Source organism: Ixodes scapularis, unplaced genomic scaffold, assembly GCF_016920785.2.
Source record: "Ixodes scapularis isolate PalLabHiFi unplaced genomic scaffold, ASM1692078v2 PGA_scaffold0__279_contigs__length_252992795, whole genome shotgun sequence".
Taxonomy (NCBI): Eukaryota; Metazoa; Arthropoda; class Arachnida; order Ixodida; family Ixodidae; genus Ixodes; species Ixodes scapularis.
Genome location: NW_024609835.1, coordinates 210,394,189 through 210,419,488, shown reverse-complemented (window position 1 = coordinate 210,419,488; position 25,300 = coordinate 210,394,189). Strand labels below are relative to the sequence as shown.

The window sequence follows — 25,300 nt, the reverse complement described above, 5'->3', positions numbered from 1 at the left end:
CTATTACTCGAGTAAACACGGTATAAGGTATTCACTTGGTGCCATATTTGTGGGGTGGGCGGGGAGTGGTGGAGCGGTATGGTTTACCTGGCGGAGGTCCTTGCATCCTCAGACCAAGCTCCTACCTAACGTCCACAAAGAATGGCGATCTTGATGGTGTGGAGTGCACATTGCAGAAGAATTGTGGAAGTCATAAGACATTGTGTTGTTCACAGTGGTTCTTGCTATAAAAATTTTAAAGCGGTAGCTTTACAGGCAACACTTTGCAGAGATTTCGACCTCGTACGTCGTCGCTGCTATAAAAAACCTTTCTCCGCTCTTGGCGAGAATCCAGGCAAGTTGTGTTTTCCCGTCGGCCGCCCAGCATGGAGATGGGCCGGCATTTTGTCAGTAACGACGCGACGAAAGAATTCTTCCTTGTCGTCGGCTTGACAGACCTGTTTCCAAACATTACCCACGTTATGCGAAATCCTCCTTTCACTCTATCCAGTTGCTACGCATAATGTTGGATGATTTAGAAACTATTACCATGCTTACCCACTCACTTTATGGATCACCGAGCACTGGTGGCGGCCATCGGTGGCATCCACGGAGCCTATCACGACAGCTATGAGGTTTAACCACGTTGCACCTCTGTCCTCAACCATGTGACGGCACCATTCCACTGCATTGCGCAGCCATGCGATATACAGCTATCACTTTCGTTTCTTTACACATTGTGGGTGAAAAATATGACTTCCCTCGACGAACTTGTCTTCCAAGGAACTTCTGTGTTTCTATGTGGTACACCTCTCCCCTCCCCCCCCTTCTAGGTGGAGGAAGGAGGGGGGGGGGGGGGCCAAATAGAAACACAGTAGGTTCCTTGGAAGACTTGTTTGTTGAGGGAATGCTGACACGTTCACCCGAAGGCCAACAAAGTACAAGATGACGCCACTGCCTCTATTGGCGGGATCACTACTCGGAGTCCGCGATGCCACAATAGGCAGAATCACGGAAGGGGGAGGGTAACGAAAGGAAAGCGGGGCTCTGTCGAGCAGAGCCTCTTCCGGCGAGAGTCCCTGGCCGTTGTCTTGGGCCGGCTTACGTGACCTGCAGGAATGGACCTTCCCGTGTTGTCGGATGTGGGTTCTTCCTCGGGAGGGGCGGATGCGTCCATGTGGTCCCGGAGTGGGGTGCCAGTGGCAAGTAGCCTGAGAAAGACGAGTGATCAACATCTGGAAAGAATACGGGCTCAGCTCACGTCCTGGTCGCGCCCCGACATGGCGATGATTCTTGGCCTGCCTGAGGTAGGCCTAGATAGAGATACGGGGAACACATGGTTCTCGAAGCCTACTTCACAGGTTTTCGTCGAGAGCATCTAAGAAGCAAGGAGCATGACTGCTTCGTTCAAGGAACAAAGCAGTCATGCTTCGTTCCTCGAAGCATGACTTCGAGGAACGAAGCATGCTTCAAGGTTTAGAGAACACAAAACACGAACTGCTTTCTGTCAAAATGGTTCATTAGTCGAGGCTTCTGAGTGCAGGCTTGTTTTAGATCTAACAAGAACCTGTGAGGACTATTTCAGATTATGAAGAAGGTTCCTGAATAATCCTAAAATTTTGTCGGCAGTACTGATACAGTAATCCCTGGTTAGCTTGAACTCAACCATCTCAAAATGTCGGTTAAGTTGAAAGATTTCCACGTCATGGAATGAACTCCCATTGGCACAATAAATTTGTTCATCGCTTATCTCAAAAATTTTTCAGGACTCACCTCGGGTATCTCAAAATCTCCCCAACAAACAAAAAATAAAATAAAAAAAACAAAAAACAGGAAGGTCACAGCAAACAATGAACTGGGGGCCTAAAAATTGATAGAGGAAGAAACAATACAAAAAGAAATACATAAAAAAAGATGGATTATCGCACGTGCAACAACATGCAAAAAGGAAAAAAAATTCCCGTGTCACGAGCGCGGCCACGCACACAGAGTTGCACCCCCCCCCCCCCCCTCAGCATGTTTCTCAAGGACGTTTGTTGTCTTCCTTATTTTTTCTCCACCTGGTAGGGCTTGGCGGTCGGTGCCCCTCTTTCTCCTCCCCCTCAAAGTTATCTTGCACTCTTTTTTTAATATTTTTTTAAGGCTTTTTTTTTTTTTTTTGTTCTTTGTTTTGCTTTTAAGGCAATTGGTGCCATTGTTAGAAAGGTTTAATTCGCATGATCGGGGATCAGTGCAATGAAAATTCGGTACTCTGCTTATCTCGAAACTCCGCTTATCTAGAATTTTTTTCTAGTTTCTATGACTTCGAGTTAATGAGGGTTTGCTGTATTTCATGCATCGAATTATTCAAAAACTCGAATGCTCGGAATCCGAAAGTCGTATAGAATTATTCAAACAATCATTATTCGATTTGAATTCAAAACTCAAACATTCGCACAGCCACACTTAATTGATGTCAGTCAGTAATAGATCAAAATTACCGAGCTTAGCAGTGGACAAATCAAGGCTTGAGAAGAACCCTAACAAGTTCCACTCGATTTTTGTCTTGAGGCAACCACTTGATGTTCAGTTAGAAAATTGTTGGCCAAAACATCTATTTGCTTCAGGCTGAAATTTAACTAACCAGACTGGTGTCTTCTGTGAATGCACTGCCATTGTGGCACATTTGATTGTCTATTTCTGTCGTGGTCTGTCTAAGAATGTTAGAGACTGCCCACATAGTTCCTGCATAGTACAGCATTTATGGTCATGTCTCATTAATATGGACACTTTTATTTCCTCCTAAAATTTCCCATAATTATTTGAATCGTCCATAATAATAAATCACGGTCAAGATCATGAATCATAAACGAGCATGGGCACAAAAGACACTGTTTATTCTTAGAGACAACTGTTTCCTACTAACTGGTGAAGGAAGTGTCCTCCTTTTACTTTTATGTGCAAGGGTCGCACATGACCTAGAAATATTCTTTAGATTTGTCATTTGTAGCTGTGAAACATAGGGAGAGAAGGTCGGGGCACATGTTTGGTTGGAAAACTCAGAAAGAGTGAACCATTGTTCAGAGCCCAGGCTTTATTTCTTTCTCAAGAAGGACAACCAACCCCCGTAGGGGGCACCTGTGAAGGCAGGTGTTTGGAGAGTGGCGTCTCCACGGACCCCGAGCCCTGCAGGGGCGCCTGCACCTTAGGTGCTAGGTGCTTGGTGAGTAGTGTCACCACAGACCCCAGCCATGTGGGCCACCGTACCCGCACGCAGGGGGCACCTACTTTAGTAGGTGCTTGGTGAGTGGCGTCACTACGAACCCCGAGCCATGTGGGTTCACCCACCCACGTCTGGCTGTGCGTGGCGTACCCGTGTTTGGGGAAAAGTGGACCCTGGTAGTTGAGCTGAGCCCGGGGTATGTTTGGACCCTTCGGGGCCCCCCGGGCGAGGCAATACACCGCTTTGGCCCCTGCTTCTCGTAGACGGGTGTCCTGGCTTGGCCCGACCAGGATGATTCAGTCAGTCGCCACTTCTACTATCCCCTCCCTTTTTTCATCTTTGTCTTCTCCTTCTTTTCACTCTTCTCATTTCTCTTCTTTCCTTTTTCAACTCCTTTGGCGGCAAGGGCTAACCTTGGGTGGCGACGGACCCCTTGTCCAAAACGACACTTGGTTATAGTACCTGGGCAGTGCTAATAGTGTAACGGTTCCAGCAAAGCCCTTTTTGTTATGGTCCATTAACTATTCCCTTGTTGGGCTCCATGGTGGGCGGCACACCACAGGTTCTGAAGACTTTCCGCCTCTTATGGCTGCCTCCTCTTCTAAACCCAACACGGTGTGTCCCCCTAAAAGGGGTTGCTCCGTACTTACTTTTGAAAATGCACCAGAACCACCGAAGTATCCAAGATTTTTTGTCCTCCAAGCCCTAGATGAGGAAAAGCCACTGGCTAAACTCTCGCCTTTCCTAGTGTCAAAATGCCTTGATGCCATCATTGGCAAAGCTTTCAAGGCAAAAAAGCTTTCTGGTAACCTCCTTGTCGAGGTGTTTTTTTTTTTTTTTTTTTTTTTCTTTATTTGTGTCTGCGGATACATGTTCCGCAGAGGGGGTTTAAGGCTAAAGGCACAAAGTGCCTGACGAGGCCTTAACCCCCTCTTGGCATGCGGCGAGCAACAACATCCATATGCAATACACCATACAGATATAATACACCATACACATATAATACATAGTACATATATAATACATCATACATATTAAGTACAGATTCATTAAATTCATATCAGTTCAATAGCCAAATCTTCATACTGTCAGATATACAGTTTTTTTAGTTTAGACATACTAAAACAGATAAGTATTAGATATATATACGTGGTAGATCCAAAAGTCTAGATCACGACAGTTTTACACGAGTCTAAACGAGATATACATTGACAAACTGAAGTAGAAAAAAAAAAACAAAAAAAAACATGAAGCTACAAAAGAAAGAATTTCAAAATACAAATAACATTCTTATACAATAACTTGTATAGACTTGTGATAAGACCTATCAAAAAACGAAGTAACGAGAAAGGTAAGGTCATTGCTAACAAAATATGATTGCAGTTTTAAGAAAGACAAGCAGTACCTAACAAAATGTGAGAGCACTGCACAGTAAATTTGTTTTACAATCTCTTTTAAATTTTAATATTGATACATCAAAGTTTAGTTCGAGTAAATCACGATTCAAAATTGAAGCAGTCTGGAAGGCTAAAGTTTGTCGTCCATAATTTGTGCGTATTATAGGTACTTTACGTTTCGGTCGTCGAATATCGTACACTGGTGTTAGTTCACTTTCTAGCGCTAAGTAGGTTCTATTCCTGTGGATTAATTGAAGCAATTTAAAGTAATATATTTGATTTGCCCTAAGCATGTGATGTTTTAAAAACAAAGGTTCCGTACGTAGATTCCTGTAATCCCCCTTGTAGTCCTCGAGCATACGTAAAATTCTTTTTTGGAGGACCATTAATTTATTATAGTTTGAGGCTGTTGTTGTCCCCCAGACCAAAATTGCGTAGCTTAATTTTGAAAGAACCAATGAGTGATACATATTTTTAAGCAGCCAACATGGGATAAAATTTCTGATTTTATACAAATTGCCTATAATTCTGGACAGGTCAGCTTTTAACTTGTTTATATGAGTACTCCATGACAATTCCTCACTAAACCAAACACCAAGAAATTTTTGCTCGCGTACTTGCTCCAGTTCTAAACCTTCAAATTTGATACTTATACTATCGGCGTCCCGTTTATTTACTGGTTTAAAAATTACGTATTTTGTTTTGTTTGAGTTTAATTGCAGTCTATTTCCTTGAAGCCATTCTGACAGTTTTAAGAGGTATGAGTTTGCGGCTAGCTCAATACTTTGTTTTGTTTTTCCACTAAAGAATATATTAGAATCATCAGCATACATGATTACTTCCTGCGGTCCAGATATTTTTGTCAGATCATTTATATATATTAAAAATAATAAGGGGCCTAAGATTGATCCCTGGGGAACACCATGTTGTATATTTAAGTGGGAGGAGGATATCTTATTAATTGTAACATATTGATATCGATCGGTTAAATAACTTTTTACTAGTTTTTGTGCGATTCCACGTATACCGTACCTACCTAGTTTACGCAATAATATTTCGTGCTGCACAGTGTCAAATGCTTTTCTTAGGTCCAGGAAAAGCCCGAGAGTATATAATTTACTTTCAATATTCGCAATTATTTTGTCTTTGATATCTAGAAGAGCTTGCTCCGTAGATTTATGCTTTTGGAATCCATATTGTGAAGACGTTATAACTTTGTGCTTATTAAAAAAACATTCCAACCTATTCTTTATAGTAGTTTCGAAAATTTTTGAAAATATAGATAAAATAGAAATTGGTCTATAGTTGTTTATGTTGTTTACTCCCCCTCCTTTGTAGACAGGACGAATTCTGGCAATTTTAAGTTTGTTTGGAAAAATTCCGCTTTGTAACATTTTATTTGCTAAGTTAGACAGGACCGGAGTTATTATCGAGGCTACATATTTTATAGGTCGGGGCTTAATGTCATCTTCACCGGCCGCCGAATCATTTTTTAGATTTTTTATGATTTCATCAATTTCTGAAGTTGATACCGGGACCAACATTATAGAATCCATAAGGCTATCTATATTCACATTTTCGACAACACTGTTTATCTGTACTAGTGGGTACGCCCCTACATTTATAAAATGCTGATTCATCTTATCTGCGGCTTCTTTGCCGGTTACAATCTTATCTTGCAACAAAAATTCTTCTATAAGGCTGTCTTTTTGCTTTCTGTTTGACATGTCGTTTATTGTTTCCCATATCTTACGTTGGTCGTCATATATACACTCGAATTTGCTCTGATAGTACACACGTTTGGCTTTTTTTAACTCGGAGTTCAGCTTGTTTCTTTTCTTTTTGAATTCATGTAGCAGTTTTATATCACGAGTCTGAATGAATGCATGATACGTTTTGTTCTTATCACTTATTCGTTTATACATATCAGAAGTGACCCATGGCTTCCTCTGTTTTTTTTTCCTGGGGTTTGCTGTTTTAAGGGGAAACGCTTCATCATAACACTTTTTGAACTTATTAAAGAAAATAGAGTAGGCTAAATCAGCACTGCCCTCTGAACATGCGGCATTCCAGTCTGCTCTTTCTATGAGACTATAGAACTTCTCTAAAGATTCCGAGTTTATTTCCCTAAAAAGGTATGGCTCGTTTGTGTTGTTTTGTTTCCTTTTAGAAACGGAGCTTAAACAATAAATAGGCAGATGGTCACTAATATTCTCAGTGAAGACACCTGACGTAGTATCCTTTTCTTCTAAATTAGTTAGACAGATATCAAGCGTAGTCGCAGTTTCAGCAGTCACTCTAGTAGGTATCGTGATCAGATTTACACAAGCATATTGGGTTAAAAGGTCACTAAAGTCTCTCGCGTCTGAATCTTGAGAAGTTATGTTTATGTTAACGTCTCCAAGTATCATAAGTGAGGCACCGGTTGAACCCACATAACGTAGTAGTTCTTCTATGAATTCAAAAAAAGCTAACATGCTGCCCGAAGGTGGGCGGTACACTACGGCAATAACTGTGTTCTTGATTATAATTGTCATGCATTCTATGTTTATATCAAGTTTGCAGAAATCGTCAACAACTTCGTACGATATACTTTGTTTCGTGTAAATGGCCACACCTCCGCCTTTCCGTTTATCCCTGACAAGTCCGTCATACTTGTAATCTTGAATATTTGGGGCTGCGTCATTTGCTGATAGCCATGTTTCTGTGAACAAGAGAACATCGAATTTTACGCAAAGGGAAGAAACAAAGTCGTTAAGATTATCTTCCTTATTTTTTATGCTTCTCGCATTTAGATGCATCGCAGAAAAGTTTGGTTCAGAGCATTGGAATTCCTCGTTAAAAGATGAGCGATCGACATATTTGCATGTAGGCGAAGTATCAGCCATTAAAACTTCATGGTTACTATTTCAGATGACTGCTCAACTTTTTTCTTTTTTAGTTTGCGATTTTCGCAACATCATCAAGGCACACGATTCAAACTGCTTCATCATTTTGATTTTTGCGCGCAAAAATCTTTCCGCCGGCCGACCACACGAAACGCCATCCCACTCTGCGCTTTTGTGCGATGGCCGCTCCAAGTAATTTTTTGTTAAGACTCGTGAGGTGCTCGTTGACATATATGGGGCAGGCAGTACCCCCATAATCAAGCGACGAGGTGGTTAATTTATGCTTTTTGGCCTTTTCCAGGACCATGTTCCTCTTTGTGCGGTGGACAAAACGCACGATAATGTTTTTTGTGTCCTGCCTAAACGTTGGCACGCGATGGCAGACGTCGATGTCAGAGTCATTTACTGGTACATCAATAATACTGCAGATTCGTTTAACAACGTCAGTAGGGTCCCCCTCTAATGGTACTCCTTTGATTTCTATGTTATTAGATCTTTGATATTGCTCCAGTTCCTCGACCCTTGCGTTGAGTCTGCAGTTTTCTGCATCGAGTTCTTGGTTGCGCGCTGTTAGTTGCTGTATTTCTTTCCTCAGTTCTTTCATTTCATTTTTGATGTCCTTGACACCATCACATGTATCGTTACAGAATTTCACACTCTCCTTCAGTCCTCGCATATCTGCCCGGATTTCACGGCGGAACTCGTCTAGCGCCTTTACCAGGTCTTTTTGGTCGTCCTTTCCCATTTTAGGTTTCAGAAACCACGATCACTAAACACAAAAGGCACAAATAACAGTGGCAGCAGCTGCGGCAAAAATATCTGGCAAGGATTCACATGGAAAGATCTTGCAAACCTGTAAGATGGCGTAGCAGGGGTTAGGCACGTTGCTTCAATGCCGCGCTGCTGCCAAGTGACCGGATGGTGAAAGGTGTCGCTTCCAGCAAGGGTTGGTCCCCTGGTGTCAGACAGTGGTCCGCCAATCGCAGTTCCGTTGGCCCTTGTTGATAGCGGTGTGACACGGCACGGCTCGTTTCGCTGACTCAGTAGAGTAGGGTTTGATGATACGTATCCTGTAAGATGGCGTAGCAGGGGTTAGGCACGTTGCTTCAATGCCGCGCTGCTGCCAAGTGACCGGATGGTGAAAGGTGTCGCTTCCAGCAAGGCTTGGTCCCCTGGTGTCAGACAGTGGTCCGCCAATCGCAGTTCCGTTGGCCCTTGTTGATAGCGGTGTGACACGGCACGGCTCGTTTCGCTGACTCAGTAGAGTAGGGTTTGATGATACGTATCCTGTAAGATGGCGTAGCAGGGGTTAGGCACGTTGCTTCAATGCCGCGCTGCTGCCAAGTCAAGTTGAAACAGAAGTTCAAAGCAGAACGCTTCTAAAACAAACATGTCTAGGCGAACACCAGATAAAAGTCCACATCAGACACTGAATAGTGTGCGAGGTGTTATCTCTGAGGCTGATCTGATAGATTGCACTGAGGATGAAATTCTGGCTGGACTCCAGAAACAGGCAGTGGTGGCCATCAAGCGGATCACCATCCATAAAGACGGGCAGGAGCAGCCAACCAAGCATTTGATCCTGACCTTTGAACTGCATACGCTTCCTACTACCATTAAAGCTGGGTACCTACACTGTAAAGTCCGGCCTTTTATTCCCAATACACAAAAATGTTTCCGATGTCAGCGCTTCGGGCACGGCTCGCGAAACTGTCGGGGCCGTGAAAGTTTTGCAAAGTGTGGCAGCAATGACCGTGTTGCTGACATTTGTGAGAATACTCTCAAATGTGTCAATTGCCAAGGCAACCATGCTGCTTATGCCAGAACATGCCCACAATGGAAACAGGAAAAAGGAATCTTAACCCTTAAAGCACAAAAGAACATTACCTACCAGGAGGCAAAACAACAGTTCCTTTTTTGCAAAAGGAACGTTTGCCCAGGCGGTGCAAAGGGGACCAACACCGCGAACAGAATTGAAGGCCACCCAGGTCTCGCCTGAGGTCCTGGCAGTGGCTCTTCAGTCCCCAACCCCCCCCAGCGGCAGCAGCTTCCTCCGGTTTCTGGAAGGAGCGCACCGGCTGCTTCTCGACCATGGGACAGGCAAGGAGCCCCTCTGTCTGTCCCCACTGTGAGGTCTCCCCCAGGGAGGAGCGAGAGTCTCGCCCCAATTCACTGGAGAGGGCCTCGTCCAAGGAGCGGCATCGCGCCGCTCCTTTAACAGCTGAGGGGCGGGGACGGATGGAGTTGGGCGACGCTCAGCTAGGCACCTCCACTGCTGCTCCTTTGAGTGAGGGCGGTCGTGGCCAAGGAGTTTGGCCCCGTGCCTCGACATTGCCCAGACCAATACAACAAGCCTCGTCTCAAGAGATGGAGGCGAGGGACGAGGCCAGCGAGGCTTCCGCTCTTTCGTCCGACCAGGACGACATGGAGTGGGAGACAATTAAATCTAAGGAAAAAACAAAAAAGCCAGTGATTCCACCAAAGTAGTTTTTTTGTGGGAACTACATTCCTGGATTGGATTAATTGACTGTGTTCCGTGTACCTTCATCTACTTCTGATATTAATGCCTCCTCTTCTCCTTCAATGGAATTGTCGAGGCTTACTTGCAAATTATGATGATGTTACTGACCTGCTAGAGGAACACAGTCCTATCGCCTTCTGTTTGCAAGAGACTCACCTGAAGGAAAGTCACTCGAATATCCTGAAGCATTTCCAGCTGTTTCGCAAGGATCGTCAACATTTGAGCCATTCGTCTGGAGGTTCTGCTGTTATGCTACAACGCTCAGTCCCTTGCACTGAGGTTTTCTTAAACGCATCACTAGAGGCTGCTGCTGCTCGTATACTGATTGACCATTTAATAACCATTTGTTCTGTATACATACGTCCAAATTATCACCTAGAGTATAAAGAGCTTGAAGCTTTTTGTGATCAGCTACCTCCTCCTTTTGTGCTCGTAGGCGATTTTAATGCTCATAACCCTCTGTGGGGAAGTGCACGAAGGGATACACGAGGAACACTTATTGAATGTTTTCTGCTTTCAACAGGATTGTGTTTGCTCAACTCTAAAGAGGCTACACACTTTTCCACAGCAACATATACATTCACATCAGTCGACCTTTCACTTGTGCATCCGACATTACTTCCACTGTTGTCATGGAAAGTCATTCCTAATCCCTACGGCAGAGATCATTTTCCCATTACTATTTTAGATTTCCAGAATCATCCTGTCACACTTCCAACACGGTCACCTAAATGGAGGTTTGACAAAGCCAACTGGACACTTTTTAAGCAGTCATCTCTTTTAGCTATTACATCCCTTCATCAGCTTTCTGTCGATGAGGCAACAGGTCACGTCACAAAACACATACTAGAGGCTGCTATGCTTGCAATACCAATGACGTCCACTCACCTCCCCAAACGGCCTAATTTGTGGTGGAATCAGGACTGCAAAGAGGCCAAGAAGAAAGAGAATAAAGCATGGGTCATATTTAGGCGATATCCTACGCCAAGTAACCTTATTTCATTCAAGAAAATGAAAGCGCGTGCACGATTTGTCCGCATGCAGTCAAAGAGAAATTGTTGGGAGAGGTATGCATCTTCTGTAAACAGTCAGGCAACGCCAAAGGAGGTTTGGGATCGAGTTCATAAAATTAACGGCTCGTATCATGCTTTTTCTGTTCCTCTTTTGACAAAAAACGGAATATGCCCTGAAAGCCTCGAGGAACAGGCAGATATCCTTGGAGAGCATTTCGAGTTTGTTTCTAGCTCAAGAAACTACACACCTACATTTCTTAGACACAAAGCACAGATGGAAAAGAAAGCTGTGAACATTTCGGGTGGTTTTCAAGATCCCTACGATGTCCCATTTACATTGTGTGAACTTGAAATGGTTCTCCACTGTACTAAACAGACTGCACCTGGTCCATATTGGAATTCATTACATTATGCTCCAACATCTTCATCCTTCAACTCTTCAGCTTATCCTATGCCTTTTTAATAAAATCTGGTCTGAAAGCCATTTTCCGCTCGCTTGGAAGGTCGCCTTCGTGGTTCCCTTGCTGAAGCCAGGAAAGAATCCTTCATGTGCATCTAGCTACAGGCCTATAGCTTTGACAAGTTGTTTATCAAAGACTCTTGAAAGAGTGATTAACAGAAGGCTTGTGCATTTTCTTGAAAATAACATTCTAGACAGATACCAGTGCGGCTTTCGATCTTCCCGATCGACAGTAGATCACTTGGTTTGTTTCGAGACAGCCGTGAGAGAGGCGTTTGTGAACAAACAGCACTGTCTTTCCGTCTTTTTTGATCTGGAGAAGACGTATGATACTGCCTGGCGATTTGGAATACTGCAAGACCTAATCGACATTGGTATCCGTGGGCACATGCTCGGCGCAGTTAAAAGTTATCTAGAGTTTCGTTCATTTCGTGTAAAGCTGGGTACCACCTTCTCTCGAGATTTCTTGCAGGAGAATGGGATTCCCCAGGGTGGTGTACTTAGCATCACTCTTTTTATTATAAAAATGAACTCCATTGCCCGTGTAATACCTCATTCAGTTCAGTATTCTTTCTACGTTGATGACCTCCAGGTTTCAGTATCATCATCAATCTTTCAATCTGTGAGAGGAGGGTTCAAGTGGTAATCAATAATTTGACAAGCTGGGCTAACACAAATGGTTTTAAGTTTTCTACAGAAAATACTGTCTGTGTGTGCTTTTCTCGTCATCCAGGATTTTTTCAAGAACCCTCTTTAACCATCTATGGACTTCCTATCATGGTGAAAAGTGAGCACAAGTTTCTAGGTCTTCTTTTAGATTCAAAGTTAACGTTTGTTCCACGCATTAAGCAATTAAAGTCAAAATGCATCAAATCACTGAGCATTCTCAAAGTGTTGTCCCATCAATCTTGGGGTTCTGATCAACTCTGTCTCCTGCGCATTTATTGTGCAGTAATTCGCTCCCGACTCGATTATGGCAGTTTTGTTTATGGTTCAGCCAAAGCTTCAGCATTGAAGATGTTGGACCCCATTCATAATCAGGGGCTACGGCTAGCCACCGGTGCTTTCCGCACTTCTCCGATTGCCAGCCTCTATGTTGAGGCCAATGAATATTCTCTGGAGAAAAGACGTTTCGCTTTGGGGTTTATGTATTCACTCCTAGTAAGATCAGTCCCTCTCCATCCAGCTCTTGAATCTGTTGAAAAAATCAAGCTTGAGAGGACTTTTCAAAATAAGCCAAGTATCATCCTTCCTTTTGCACTGAGGCATGCTAAGGCAGCAGAGCACTATGACCTTGACCCAAAGCCCCCTGTGACAAAGCACATAAGCTCTGCAGCTCCGTGGGAATATTCGTTCATTCACTGTAACTTCGCTTTGACAAAACACAGAAAGAAAGATACTCTGGATGAAGTGCTGAGGCAAGAATTTTCTGAAATACAAAACCAGTTCCAACATCACTTCAGCATTTACACATATGGCACTAGAACAGATTCTTTTGTTGGTTGTGCAATGGTTGGACCATCTATTCGCCATGTAAAGAAACTTAGCCCTTCTGCCACAATTTTAACAGCAGAGTTGCAGGATTTGTTGCTTGCTGTGGAGTATACACTTAAGAAAAGGCTTCGTCGCTCTGTAGTGTACGCGGACTCTTTAAGTGCTTTAAAAGCCCTTGTTTCACTAAATTTAGTCAAAAATTCTTTGGTTGCTCAGCTGCAAGATAAGATAATATCAGCCACCAAAACTAGGTACGAAATTATTTTCTGCTGAGTGCCAAGTCACGTTGGCATCCCGGGTAACGAGGAGGCAGATCAGGCTGCTCGCTCTGCCGTCGCACACTTTGTAGACACAAGAGAAATCCCCCCAAAAGATTACTGTAAGAAGGTGAAACATTTGATAATGCAGAAATGGCAACGTGAATGGGACCGCGAAGTAAACAACAAGTTACATGCGGTGAAGCACTTACTGAAGGAATGGGAGAGTGCCCGGCACCGTGAACGATTCTACGAGGTGGTACTCTGTCGTCTAAGGATTGGCCGTACACGGCTCACACATGGGCACCTTTTGCGGAGTGAGGATGCCCCACAGTGCGAACATTGCCATTGCACTTTGACTATACTTCATATTCTAGTTGAATGCAATGCGTATGGCCTAGAACGCCGTAACCACTTTTCACAGCTTTACAAAGAGCATACTCCCCTACATCTGATGATTTTACTTGGCGATGAACCCCTCATACCACACTTTTGTGTTTCTGACTTTCTCAAAGCAATTGGCCTTGTACACCGACTGTGATTTTACTGTTTTGAACTCATGTCCATACCTTTTACACTTATACACAGGTCATGTTTATTGTTTTATCCTATCATCTGCTACTAAAGCTCTTTCTTCTCTTTAACCCTCTCCCAGCAATAGTTTATGTACTTGGCACATTATAGCCTTAGATGCTTTTGCGCCGCTAAAACCCAATCAATCAATCAATCAATCAAGGACAACCAACAACAGATGGTAGAGAAGCTTTTGGGTGTACTTCACGACCCAAGAGATTTACTAATCTTTTCCTTCTTTTTTAATGTTTTTGGACTCCTTTTAGACGGCTTGTGTCTTTCCCAGTTTGTTCCCAAAGTTGCCGTCCACAATCCGGACTGTGGGTTACTCTATTAACAAGGCAGAATTGTGCGGGGAAGGATCGGTTCCCAGAAATTTTCTCTTTGTAGTGGGGTATCCATATGGACGGGGTCCATATTGCCGCCCATGTGGCAGAGTTGCCAGCGCATGTGGCTCTCACGGGGAGGAACGGTGTCCAAACCCTGCTGGCCCATTTTTTGCATTTTACCAATTGCTGATATTCTGGAAAGTTGCAGTTTATTCTGGGCTGTAATCTTGTTTTTTTGTTTAAAACCTTCCTGAATGTGCCGTCTGTATAAAAACAGCAGTAACACACTGCTTCGAGTCAGTCAATCTCCCGTACCCGATGCAGGACACGCAGCACCATTTTCGTTTAGCGTTTACCTTTAGCATCCACGTGAGTTTACAATTCTGTTTGTGACAAGAAGGATACATGACTGTGCTCGTTCCTGCCAGCTGTGTGGGGTCCCTCGCCTTCTGCTAGTTTGTCTCACGGTTACCTTGCTTCTCAGTTCAGGGCCAGCCAGCCAGTCGCCCTTGGTGTCCCCCCGCAGCACCGGGTCTGCCGTGTGGGGTGCCTGACGAGATGGCAGAGCAGTATGTGAGGGACCAGCGGCGCCTGGTGGAGCTCTTGGAGACTGGGTTTGCTGCCTCGGAGCAGGTACTGGACTGAATTCTTTTGAAAGTGCCACATTGTTTTAAGAGCAGCATCAGCGTATCAGTTGCTACTTGTACTTCTCTCAAATACTTCACCGACAGTTTTTTAGTACCTTGGCAATTAAGGCCGAGAGAAGCCACACCCCAGTGTTTATGGTGTATCTGAGCCGAATGAACAGTACACACTGGCTTCCAAAAGAAAAGTGCTATAAATACACCAAAGCCTTTGAGACAAAGCAATTTCAGTGTTCAAATTCGGCACAGAGATAAGTAAGATTTACCATATTTGCACAATCCTAATCCACACTTTTTCTTTTTCTCGAGAAAATATGTTTTTAAAATTATACATGCATGTTGCAATTAAGCCTATAAACTGAAATTAAGAAGACAATAAAAGTAGAAAATACTGCAGAAGACGGTTAGTCTCATTGCCACGAACTTGGTGTGCTTCCGCTCACACAGTCGCACGTTTTTCCCATTTTGGCATTTGCCTTTCTGATATCCAACTCATTTGCACGTCGAATTTGTTCGTATGGATTCGTTACATCTGTACTCGTTTTCGCCTCAAAAACAAAAAGGAAATTTCACGCATTGTACATATGCCACACAAAGTAGTTCTCACGAGATTTGGTTGTCGGAGAAAAAAGCGATGCTTCTGGCGTTTGAAACGTGTACGTCTTGATAAGATAGCACATATTTAATCTAAAAGGCACCTACATACATTTTAATTCTCCACAAAAAGGGGGAGATCAGTAATGCTCCACAAGGAGCCGGAAACTTTTTACTACGAATCTTGAGGCGAAAATGAGTGTAGTTTAACTTTAGCCGCAGTTTCAGAATGGAGAAGCGGAAGAGCTATCACTATGAAACTTCATTTAAACAAAAATTATTGTAGGCTGGCAGAAAAAAAAGGCGATCAAGCCGTGTCCTTTCCCTCATGGCTACCAGAGCCGTGCATGCATGATGGGAGAAGACAAAGGGACCCAATTTTCACTCGTAAATCTACAATAAGTGCTTCAGCGGCTTTCAGTGGTTGGCATATTCCGTAGTTAAAGAGCTTGCTTGCGGATGAAGTGCAGTTCAAACCGGCGGATATTTCAGATGTGCACCGGAACACGTATGCATTCCCGCTTCTGGTCCCGATGTCACCGCTCCGTTTTTTCGTGTTGTGGCTCACGTATTTAGAGTTTAAATATCTCAACTTTTCTGGGTCAGTGTATCGTGATGTAGGTGCCCGTAATGAAAGACACAAACGAACGCTACCTCCGATGCCGGCAACAGCAAATGTCATTAAACATTAGTAAGTGTACTTTAGCTTCCTTTCATCGGCGCTCTAACCCACTAGCCTACAACTATTCTATCAATGAGACCATAATTCCATCAGAACTAAGTTATAAATACCTAGGTGTGCACTTCTCTAGTAACCTATCTTGGGCACTACATGTGAACCATGTCATCTCTGATCTAACTGATCATTTGGACAAAAAACGTCACCTCAAATTCGCACCATTAAACTTAAGACTTGCCGCCTATAAAGCACTGATTTGCCCAAAGTTAGAGTATGTTGCCGCTATATGGGACCCATTCCAAAATTACCTCAGTTATCAATTAGAAGCAATTCAAAATTGTGCAATCAGGTTCATGTTTTCTAACTATTCATATGAAATAAGTGTCACCGGCCTGAAGGAACGTGCTGAACTAGATAACCTATCACTGTGCCGAAAATATTTTACACAAACACTCTTTTTCAAATTCTATTATGATTTCCAGCCAAATTCACCGTACATCATGCCATCAGGGCCGGTTCTCGAAGCGATGGTAAACCCATTTTGGTAAACCACGGTGCCTAGGAAGGAAAAAGTGCCTAGGCACTGTAATAAATGGCTGGATATAGAACAACAATATTTATTTTTGAATGGGCAATAAGATGTGCCATCTATCGGTGAAACAAGCCAGTCATTTTGTTTATCCTCTTTCTCCGCTGGTTGTCATCGATCTAGTATGGTATTTTAAGTCAAAATATAGTACTGTTGTACTTGAAGACCAATTTATTTGCTTCCGATGGTACGAAGAAATTTTAGCAACTATGCTACAGTTTGCCGACGAATATTCGAAAATGTAAGAAACATTTCCTTCAATGTGTTTCGCCATGAACAACGCATAACTTTCCCTTGTTCCTCCCAGTCTGGCAACGCCGGTGCTGTAGTCTCGTTTTTGTTCTTTGCAAAACACGTTTCTGCGATTCCTGCTGATCTCAACTGTTTGCCCTCTCTTCCGTTTGCCCAACCGATCCACCGGTGACGAGAAGCTAAGCTTCTCGTCACCGTTGAATTGCTGGCCACCGGGGATATGTAGAAACCTCAATGCTGTCGGCATACTGTCGGCGCACCGTGAACAAAAAAAACAGTACAATGTCTCAGCTGTTCACCCGGAACGAAGACTTTATTGAGGATAACCCCCTTTCTCTGCAAAGTAATCACTGCTCACAAGTTGGCGTGCATAGTGTAACAAACTGAACGTGTTAGTATAAATATATACCAACATTCGTTCGCAAAACATTTTTTTACTCACCATAAAAACACTTGCAAGGCTTATGTACCATCATATGTCTTGGATCCCGGACTGCTGAAGAGTGATGCGTTCGCGGAATGTTGCTGTCGGTTAGTTTAGTAGTCCCTCTGAACTATCGCTTTGCTTGACGTGCTAATAGGTTGATGGCGCGTCATTAATATAACAGCCGGATCGAAATGAATGTTCAGCAGAACCAAGCAGAACTATTAGCCCTCATTAAGCGACGCCGCGGCCATTTTGCTTCTAGGTACTGCTCCTCCCTCGGCGCCCCTGCTCTCCCAGTCACGTGACCTAGAATTCCCCCTTCTAGGGACAATAGTTAACTTTAAACCACGGTTCGCGTTCAAGAAAACGGGCCCTGGTCGAACTCCTTATTGTACCGGTCATCCACTCAACGTGATGCACACCAAAACTAGAACAGTGACCTTCTTTTTCCTGCTTCACTTTTCCCACGCTCAGCGAAGAAAATGGAATCATCTTCCCCACAGCATCGTTTCCATGTCTTATCCTCTTCATTTCAGAGAAATTGAGCAAGGTCATTCTCACCGCTGCCTCATAGTTGAAAAAGAGAAGGGAAAGAAAACAAAAGTGCCTTTGCAATGTTTTGTTTTTGACTGATTTCAGTTTAACCATGTATACTTTCTCGTGTCATTTTATTCCTATTATTTTCGTTTTCTTTATTAATTTTACAAATACGAGTGTTAAAACCTTCTGTAATACCCTTCCTTAGGGGTCTTGAAGGTGAACTGAAATAAAGAAATAAATAAACGCCGGTGTCACCGTCGCCGAGCGCAGGGTGGGCCAGGTGTATTGCTGCTGGCTTCTCGTCTCCACGTTTGGTCGAGCGTGTAGACGAATTGCCCGTTGGGGAACGCAGGAAGGTTTATCGACGCCGCATTTTTGTCAAGTTGCGTCGCAAACTAGCGGTGGTGCGAGTTTTCCTTGTGGTGGTTTCTGTGGGGCAGCGTGAACATACTGTGCTCACAAATGCTTAAGCGATGCCACCACCGTGCTGCATCGCCGGACTCTGTCGACTCGTCTGAAGGCGTTGTTAAATGTAAGATGCTTACTAAATTGACACCTTTGAAGCAATATCTATTTATCCGTGAAACGTGGTGTATGTGCCTATTCTCTTAGTTTGCAATTGATCGCACGGTAAATCGGGTAAGCAACGACTGCCTCGTCCTACCATCGTTGCACATCGGGGCTACGTGGGACAAAGTTACAATCCTGCCTTGCTGTCGCCCTCTTCGTTTTGCCGACACAAAGTAGAGACTTTTTCGTCCCTCTTCTCTGTTTCGTGCGAAGTAGTGAAGGTACTTTTGCCGCCTCACAACGATGTCATTCTGCTCTATCGTCACCGAGCTTTGCGCCTGGCACCGATCGATGCTACTGATGTCGCCATGTCTTGGAGCAGACGATGCAATATTTTCTCCAGAGTGTAGGCACCTGTAGTGGCCGCATTACACCCGTGGCTGCGATGTACCTCCGCCAGCATCCGTTGTGCTACGCATCCTCTCTCTCCTTCATCCGTATTCTAAATACACTCATGTTTTATGGATGGCCGTCCATACTAAAACGTAAAATTTTGCTCCGTATACTTGCACCAAAACTCATATTTTTTACTCGTTCCGGCACATGTATTTCAAATACACGTCGGTTTGGACTGCGCTTTATATGAAGAAGCTGCAGCTCAATCCGTCTGCCTGCTTCCTCCGACGTTGTGAAGTCAAAGCCCACCAGCTGACTAAATGCTTCAAGATCCCCCAGAACAGATCTTCACTCGGGCGAAGGATGAACATCTGCCAAAAGCTCCCGGAAGCATGCGAAGAAAAGCTGGTGGTGTTCTGGCAATTCATGATAAAACTCTGCCGTTTGAACGACTATATTGTTGGATGGTAAGCAGTGTAAGCACTTTGGTGCCGTTTGCACCAGGGTGCTTGCTTTGTCACATTTTTCCGAAATGTGAGGAATTGGTGCCAACATTGCACCAAAAATTAATTTTGCTTTTACAATACAGTCATGTCCCGTTAATATGGATGCTTCTATAGCCCCCAAAATTCGTCCATAATGTGAGTTTTCCAGAATTACAAGACATAAGTGGATGTATTTACCCAGTTTGTCCCCGAAAAAGTTTTTTTGCAAAGCGGGGTTTATAATCATGATACATGACTGTACTCAAACTAGTAGATGAGGCCCTGCCACACTGCCGGATTATTACAGTAGGCTTGTGCGAATTTTCGAAAGTACTTGGAAAATCCACCACACTTCTGATTATTCACGATTTGTTTGAGCGGGTAGGTTAACTTCGCCGAGTGTTCTTCTCACCGTGCACTGGTGCACTATGAAGAAGCAACATCCATGAAATAGACATAGACATTGCCATTTTGCATCTCTTTTTATGGCAGTGCAGTTATGTGCTAAAACCAACTGCCCCTGCAAGTGGTACAGTACATATGCATCTGTAAAATACTTAAGAAAAAAAATGAAATCTGGGAAATGTGGATATGACAAAGCAGCCTTGCAATAAAAATTAGCATATATTTAAAAAGCAGCTGGTCCATTGGAGCTTGTTAAACGAAAAAGATTACTTTTGTCATAACATCATTGTTGCCATGTCATCTCATGGGGGTTTCATCCTTCCAGGTCATGGAAGGGCTGCACAGCGACCTGAGGCAGCAGACCATGGCCATCAGGGAGCTGTCCACGGGCCTACTTCAGATGCTGCGGGTTTTGGCCGCCTCCGCCACACAGCAGCACGGCTCGTCTGCACGATTCAGGCCCTCCACCCCACCTCCAGATTGAGTGACCCAGGCCGGTTTACATATGCAGCATTGACTGCTGTCAGCACTAACTCAACACTGAGTTAGTGCTGCATTTCCTGTGAGCAGGAAAAAGCCAGGTCTCGTGCATCAGAGTGCCGATACATCACTAATGTCATACAAGGTCACCGCTGCGCTTTCCATGTGAACAGGCCTTAAAGGCTCTTGTGGTTTTAAAGCGGCAGCCTTATAAGGCCAACCAACCTCCGGAACCACGTAAGCACGAAATGTGTAGGTCGGTGAGTCCTTAACTAACTGCTAATCGATCTTGAAAAGACAGCAATCACTGCCAGGTATTGAACCTTGGGTCAGCGGCGTGGAAGCTGAGTGCTCTGCTAAAAAGGAACAGGAGGAGGAAGAGCAGGTGGTGTGAGAAAGCCCACAGAGCGGAGAGGAGTAGAAAGGGCAAGAAACAAAGGAGCATATAGAGACGGTGTAGAAAGAGCGCACAGAACAAGGAGTGGGAAGGGCAGGAAAGCGCGCTTCCCCTTTCTTGGTGACCCAGAAAATTCAATGCAAAGGCTTTGTATGCGGGTGGTACTGAAGGGAAGTGCACGCAGCGTCACAAAGAGACAGTGGTGCAATGTAATCTTCTTCTATACAGATCCCCGCCCTAGGCACCGCCTTAACTAGGAGCATTGCCCTCCCCAGGCACTGAAAATACAAGGGTCATCCTGCCCTGGCACCACCCGAACTGAGAGCAACACCCACCCCCTAAAGCTACCGCCTTTGAACGCATTCGGCAAAATGACCAAACATGCAAACAATTTTTCCGAGCTACCCAAACTAACTACATTTCTGGAACCCCAGTTTTGCTCTTCTTGGTGCGCTATTTATGATATTTGAATTCAGAATTGGTATAGAGATAATGGCAAAGGAAAGTGATGCCAAAACCAGCATTCCAATTTCCTCGCGCTTTCCACTGGAGTGACGTCGCATCTTCTAAAGCTTGCAGGTCAAGAAAGCAGTCTGAAATACACAGTGTGTCACACAGTGTGTCACACAGTTTTTTTTTTGTTCTGCTTGAGCAATCTTCCAGAGCATTTGTTTCACAGCATCATACTTGTAACCTGTCAAAACGGGTTGTACTGCTTAAATTACATCTGCCGTGACATTTTCAGTGTTGCCAATAGAGACTTTCAGTTCGAGAAAAAAAACAAAAAAAAAAAACAATGAGAACCAAATTTGAGAATTCGATGACTTCGCAGAAAAATATAATTTGACCTATAATTAGGGTTACCAGTTCAGCTGTGTCAGTTGATGTGTTGAAACAATTTTGAGGCAAATCAGTGGCCATCGAAGTTTTGCCAGAGCTTCCTTGTGGCACTCCATAGATTTTTTGTTTAAATTTTAGCATAAAAATTAAAAAAAAAAAAAAAAAAACTTAGCTTTTTTTTTTAATTTTTATGCTTTGCTCTTTCCTTCTTGCTTCTTAATATCTTCATATTCAGAGTAGCTGTTGAAAAATCTGTAGGCAAATGCGGCGGAAATGTCGATATTCAAATTTCCTCACACTTTCCGGTGGCAACACATCAGTGCCAGGCAGGCTTGAAGGTCGAGCAGGCACTTTAAACGGTCTGTGAAATTCGGTTTCTTGGCGATTTGTGCTGTGACTTGCGGCAGGGGTGCAGCTAGGCAGTGGAAGCTTGGAGTAAAAATATTAACGAATGAACTTGTCTCATTAGAAAAAAATAAGAGAAGAACCTGTTTTGAGCAGTCTATGATTGCATCTGCAGACGGTGCCATAACAGTGCTTGCCAACTAGTAAGTGTTGCGGAAAGATGGCACTATCTGAGGTATGAGAGGATGTGGAACCTCGTTCGATCATCTCTGCACGAGAAATTAGGGGCTCTGAGTGAAATACCTCTCTTCGTATTTAGTTTCTTCAAAAGAAAGTTCCCTCACTTTTCAAATCGTACATTACGGAGATGCACGCCACATTGAGAGAGCTTAGTCAATTGGGGTGTGTGTATGTTTATACAGCCTGAACTTAGTCTGCCTCAACGGACGACTTGTCTCTCAAATTAGTCTGTGCAGTACAACCGCTAGCCTGGGGTCTTTAACGTGCATCACGCAGTAGTGATACACAACCGCACGCCGGTACGATGAGGGCGTAGTCAAAACTTTCGGAAGACTGTCTGCCAAGTTTAATGCCGAGGCATCATCGACACTTTCGACATCTGTCAACAGCATTGCACAGACGGTATGCATTGTCTGCAAGTGCTGCCATAAATTGCTCAAAACTAGGGGTGTGCAAATATTCAAAACCTTGAATACTTTGCGAATAATGCTTGGTATTCGATTCGATTTGCTTCACACTTTTGCTGTTAGAAGTATTCGAGTTCTTCGAATACTTCGAAAAATACAAATAACGCGGAACACGCTGATTAGTGTCAACCCGTTGTCGAGTTTCCTCTTTTGTTTTTGGACTGCGCAGTATGGTTTCGAGTATAGCAAACCCCAAAAAAACCGACCTAAGTTCCTTTTTCTTTTGTATGAAGCACTGGAAAGTCATCTGCACGCTGTAGCGTGATCTGTCCTTTGCTTGCCATGATATCTGGATTGCGGAGTTGGCGAAGTGGTCGTGGCGCAAACGATGCGATAGATATGATGAAGGACTACGATTTGCAATGGCACGGGCATCGTCGTGAGCACGAATGTGACGGACCACACTTACTACAGTCCTTCCTACAGTCAACAGTAGCCAATGTGCTATGGATTCGGATATGGATTTACGGCTGACCTCGGCTATCGGCAATATCTGGCTCGTCTTACGATCCGCTTGATTTTCCGTTTCCTCAGTTTGCCAGTTTTCCTTTTGTTATTTATTTCTACTCGTTTTCACTGGTAAAAGTGACAGACTGTCTTACTCCACCAAGTAAAAGCCATATTCTTAATTTATTGTTTCTTTGTGGCGCCCTCTCTCGGCAGAACTATTGCATACGGAAAGAGATTGCGCAAAGTATGTGTGGCTGCGCGGCGCAGTTGCACTATCTCCTACTCTATTGTGGCCTTTTGACCTGCCACTGCTTGTGTACTTCTGTTTACGTTCACATGGTAGCGTTCACACGCATAAAAAGAGATTGCACATAGTCAATGCAGCTGCGTGACGTGATCTTCGACTTAGTATTGTGGCCTGCCCACTTGCCAAATCTTGTGTACTTTTGTTTACGTTCACGTGGTTGCGTTCACCTGCGATGCGATCTCCGACTGCGTTGTGGTTTGCCGACCCGCCTCCATTGTGTACTTCCATTTACATTCTGTAACTTCACTCCTTCAATGGTGTTTTACTGACTGATCTTTTCTTTCATCCATTTTTTTTCAGTCACATGTGTGACATTTTTCTTATTGCAATAAAAGTAACCTTTTCATATATGTTTGTCGAAAAAAAAAATTCCAGTTGTGTTTTGATTGGGCATTCTTGTTTAATTCACATCAGACAGAAAACATTTGTTTTAAAAAATGTTCTCATTTGAAACTACTACATTCGAATCTCATTATTCGAACTCGAGGGGGACCGAAAATTTGTTTGAATTAAACAGAGTTTGAATTAAAGAAAGCTCATTAAATGAAGTGCTTATGTGCAGCGCTGTGTTTGGCGGCACATGTGCACTGGGCTAACACATTAGTGGCGAGTTCCTGGACATTTATTTACACCGATCGCCAACGGAAGTAATCCGTGATGCATGCCTATGCGTGGTTCCTCAGTCGTGAATCAACAAACATCGCTTGGAGCTTGGGGACTAGCTCTAACGCGGCATCAGCATTCTTTTGGCACGAGAAGTAGTGCGTGGTTGTGTCCAGCGCTGACGTTACGTCAGTTGCACTGGGGGGGGGGGTGCATTTCTTCGCTGACATCAGAATCTTCGCCACATAGGGCTGAAGGGTCTTCAGATGTGGCCTGTTGAAGCCACGTAGCCTGAATGATCTCGGTGTCAGTTATCCATGACGCTTGGAATCCAGATAACGTCAGTCGCACGCCCACCGAAAACATTCTGAAGCTCAGCAACGGACAAGTGCAAGGCAAGGAACGTAACTGTCGCGCTCCCACTGAAAACATGCCGAAGCGCAGCAACGCGCGAGTGCAAGGCAAGAAACGTAACTGTCCGTGCCCACCTAAAACAGGCCGAACTGCAACACAGTCGCCGTACGAAAGGCAACAGCCGCTGCCACCACCGCACTGCTCATCGCAGCATTCAAAGTCGCAGGTCACTATGTCATCGGTTGTCATGGTTACTTGGAGCTGAAGTCAAGAAGCGCTGCCGCATGAGTTAGCCCGCTCCTGAGAGCATGGTGGGCAGCACAGGATGTTAGAATTAACCGGCGGCGAACGCTTAAGCGTTTGAATTACCGGGCGTTTTCGCACATTGAAATACATATAGTGTGGACCGGACCATGGCATCAGTTTGAATAAACCGAAAGTTTGAATTAAGCGTGTTCGAATTAACGAGATTCGACTGTTTTCATATTTGAAAATATTCAATTCAATTTGTAAACTTTATTATTCAATTCGATTTGCTTCAAAAGATTTTGATATTCACACACCTCTACTCAAAACAAATTTTTGTTAATTTTTTTAATGAGGGTTATTTTTATTTGTTGCATTGGTATCTGCTCCAAGAATTTTCAAGTCCACTGAGAACACTTGTCAATCCGATACCTTCCGGATAAGTTGTCCCATGGTACAAGTGCAGTGTCCATTCACAAAATATGTGCATCTGCAAAAGCATGGCTTTTTGAACTCATGCCGCCGTTTTGTTTACACGTGATGTGGACTTTCCGTTGACCTTTCGCCGTCACTATCTCTGTACGAGATATGGAATGTAAATTCCAGATGTACTATATGTAAAAAAATGTGAAGATATTTTCTAAAATCAATGATTGTACAAATAAAGGTTTATTTTACATGCGAGGTCATTTTATTTGTGTTCTGCCACGCATGCTGTTGGTTTACGTGGAGTTCCTGTAAACCCTAAAATATTTGCACAAGGCGCCCTTCAATTATGAGGGGGCTGCACGGACTTTTTGGGCTGAAGCTAGTGCCGCATAATCCGGCGTCGGAGCTAAGGACATTGGAAACACATAAACAAAGTACCCTTTAATTTTGACATAGCCAACAGCACAGGTGCCTGGATCTGCACTCCCAACAATGTGAGAAAAGTGAC

General features: G+C 43.9%; 1 protein-coding gene across 2 annotated transcripts in view; it reads left to right on the top strand.

Annotated features, from left to right (window-relative positions):
• LOC8026611 overlaps positions 1-24,470 on the top strand; it is a 49,961-nt gene extending 25,491 nt beyond the window's left edge. For both annotated transcript variants that reach the window (XM_029981901.3, XM_029981902.3), the window contains 2 exons: positions 14,598-14,746; positions 19,960-24,470. In XM_029981901.3, coding sequence (XP_029837761.2) covers positions 14,598-14,746; positions 19,960-20,118 — 308 coding nt within the window. In that variant the 3' untranslated portion in view covers positions 20,119-24,470. The remainder of the gene's footprint in view (positions 1-14,597; positions 14,747-19,959) is intronic.
• Positions 24,471-25,300: the final 830 nt, after the last annotated feature.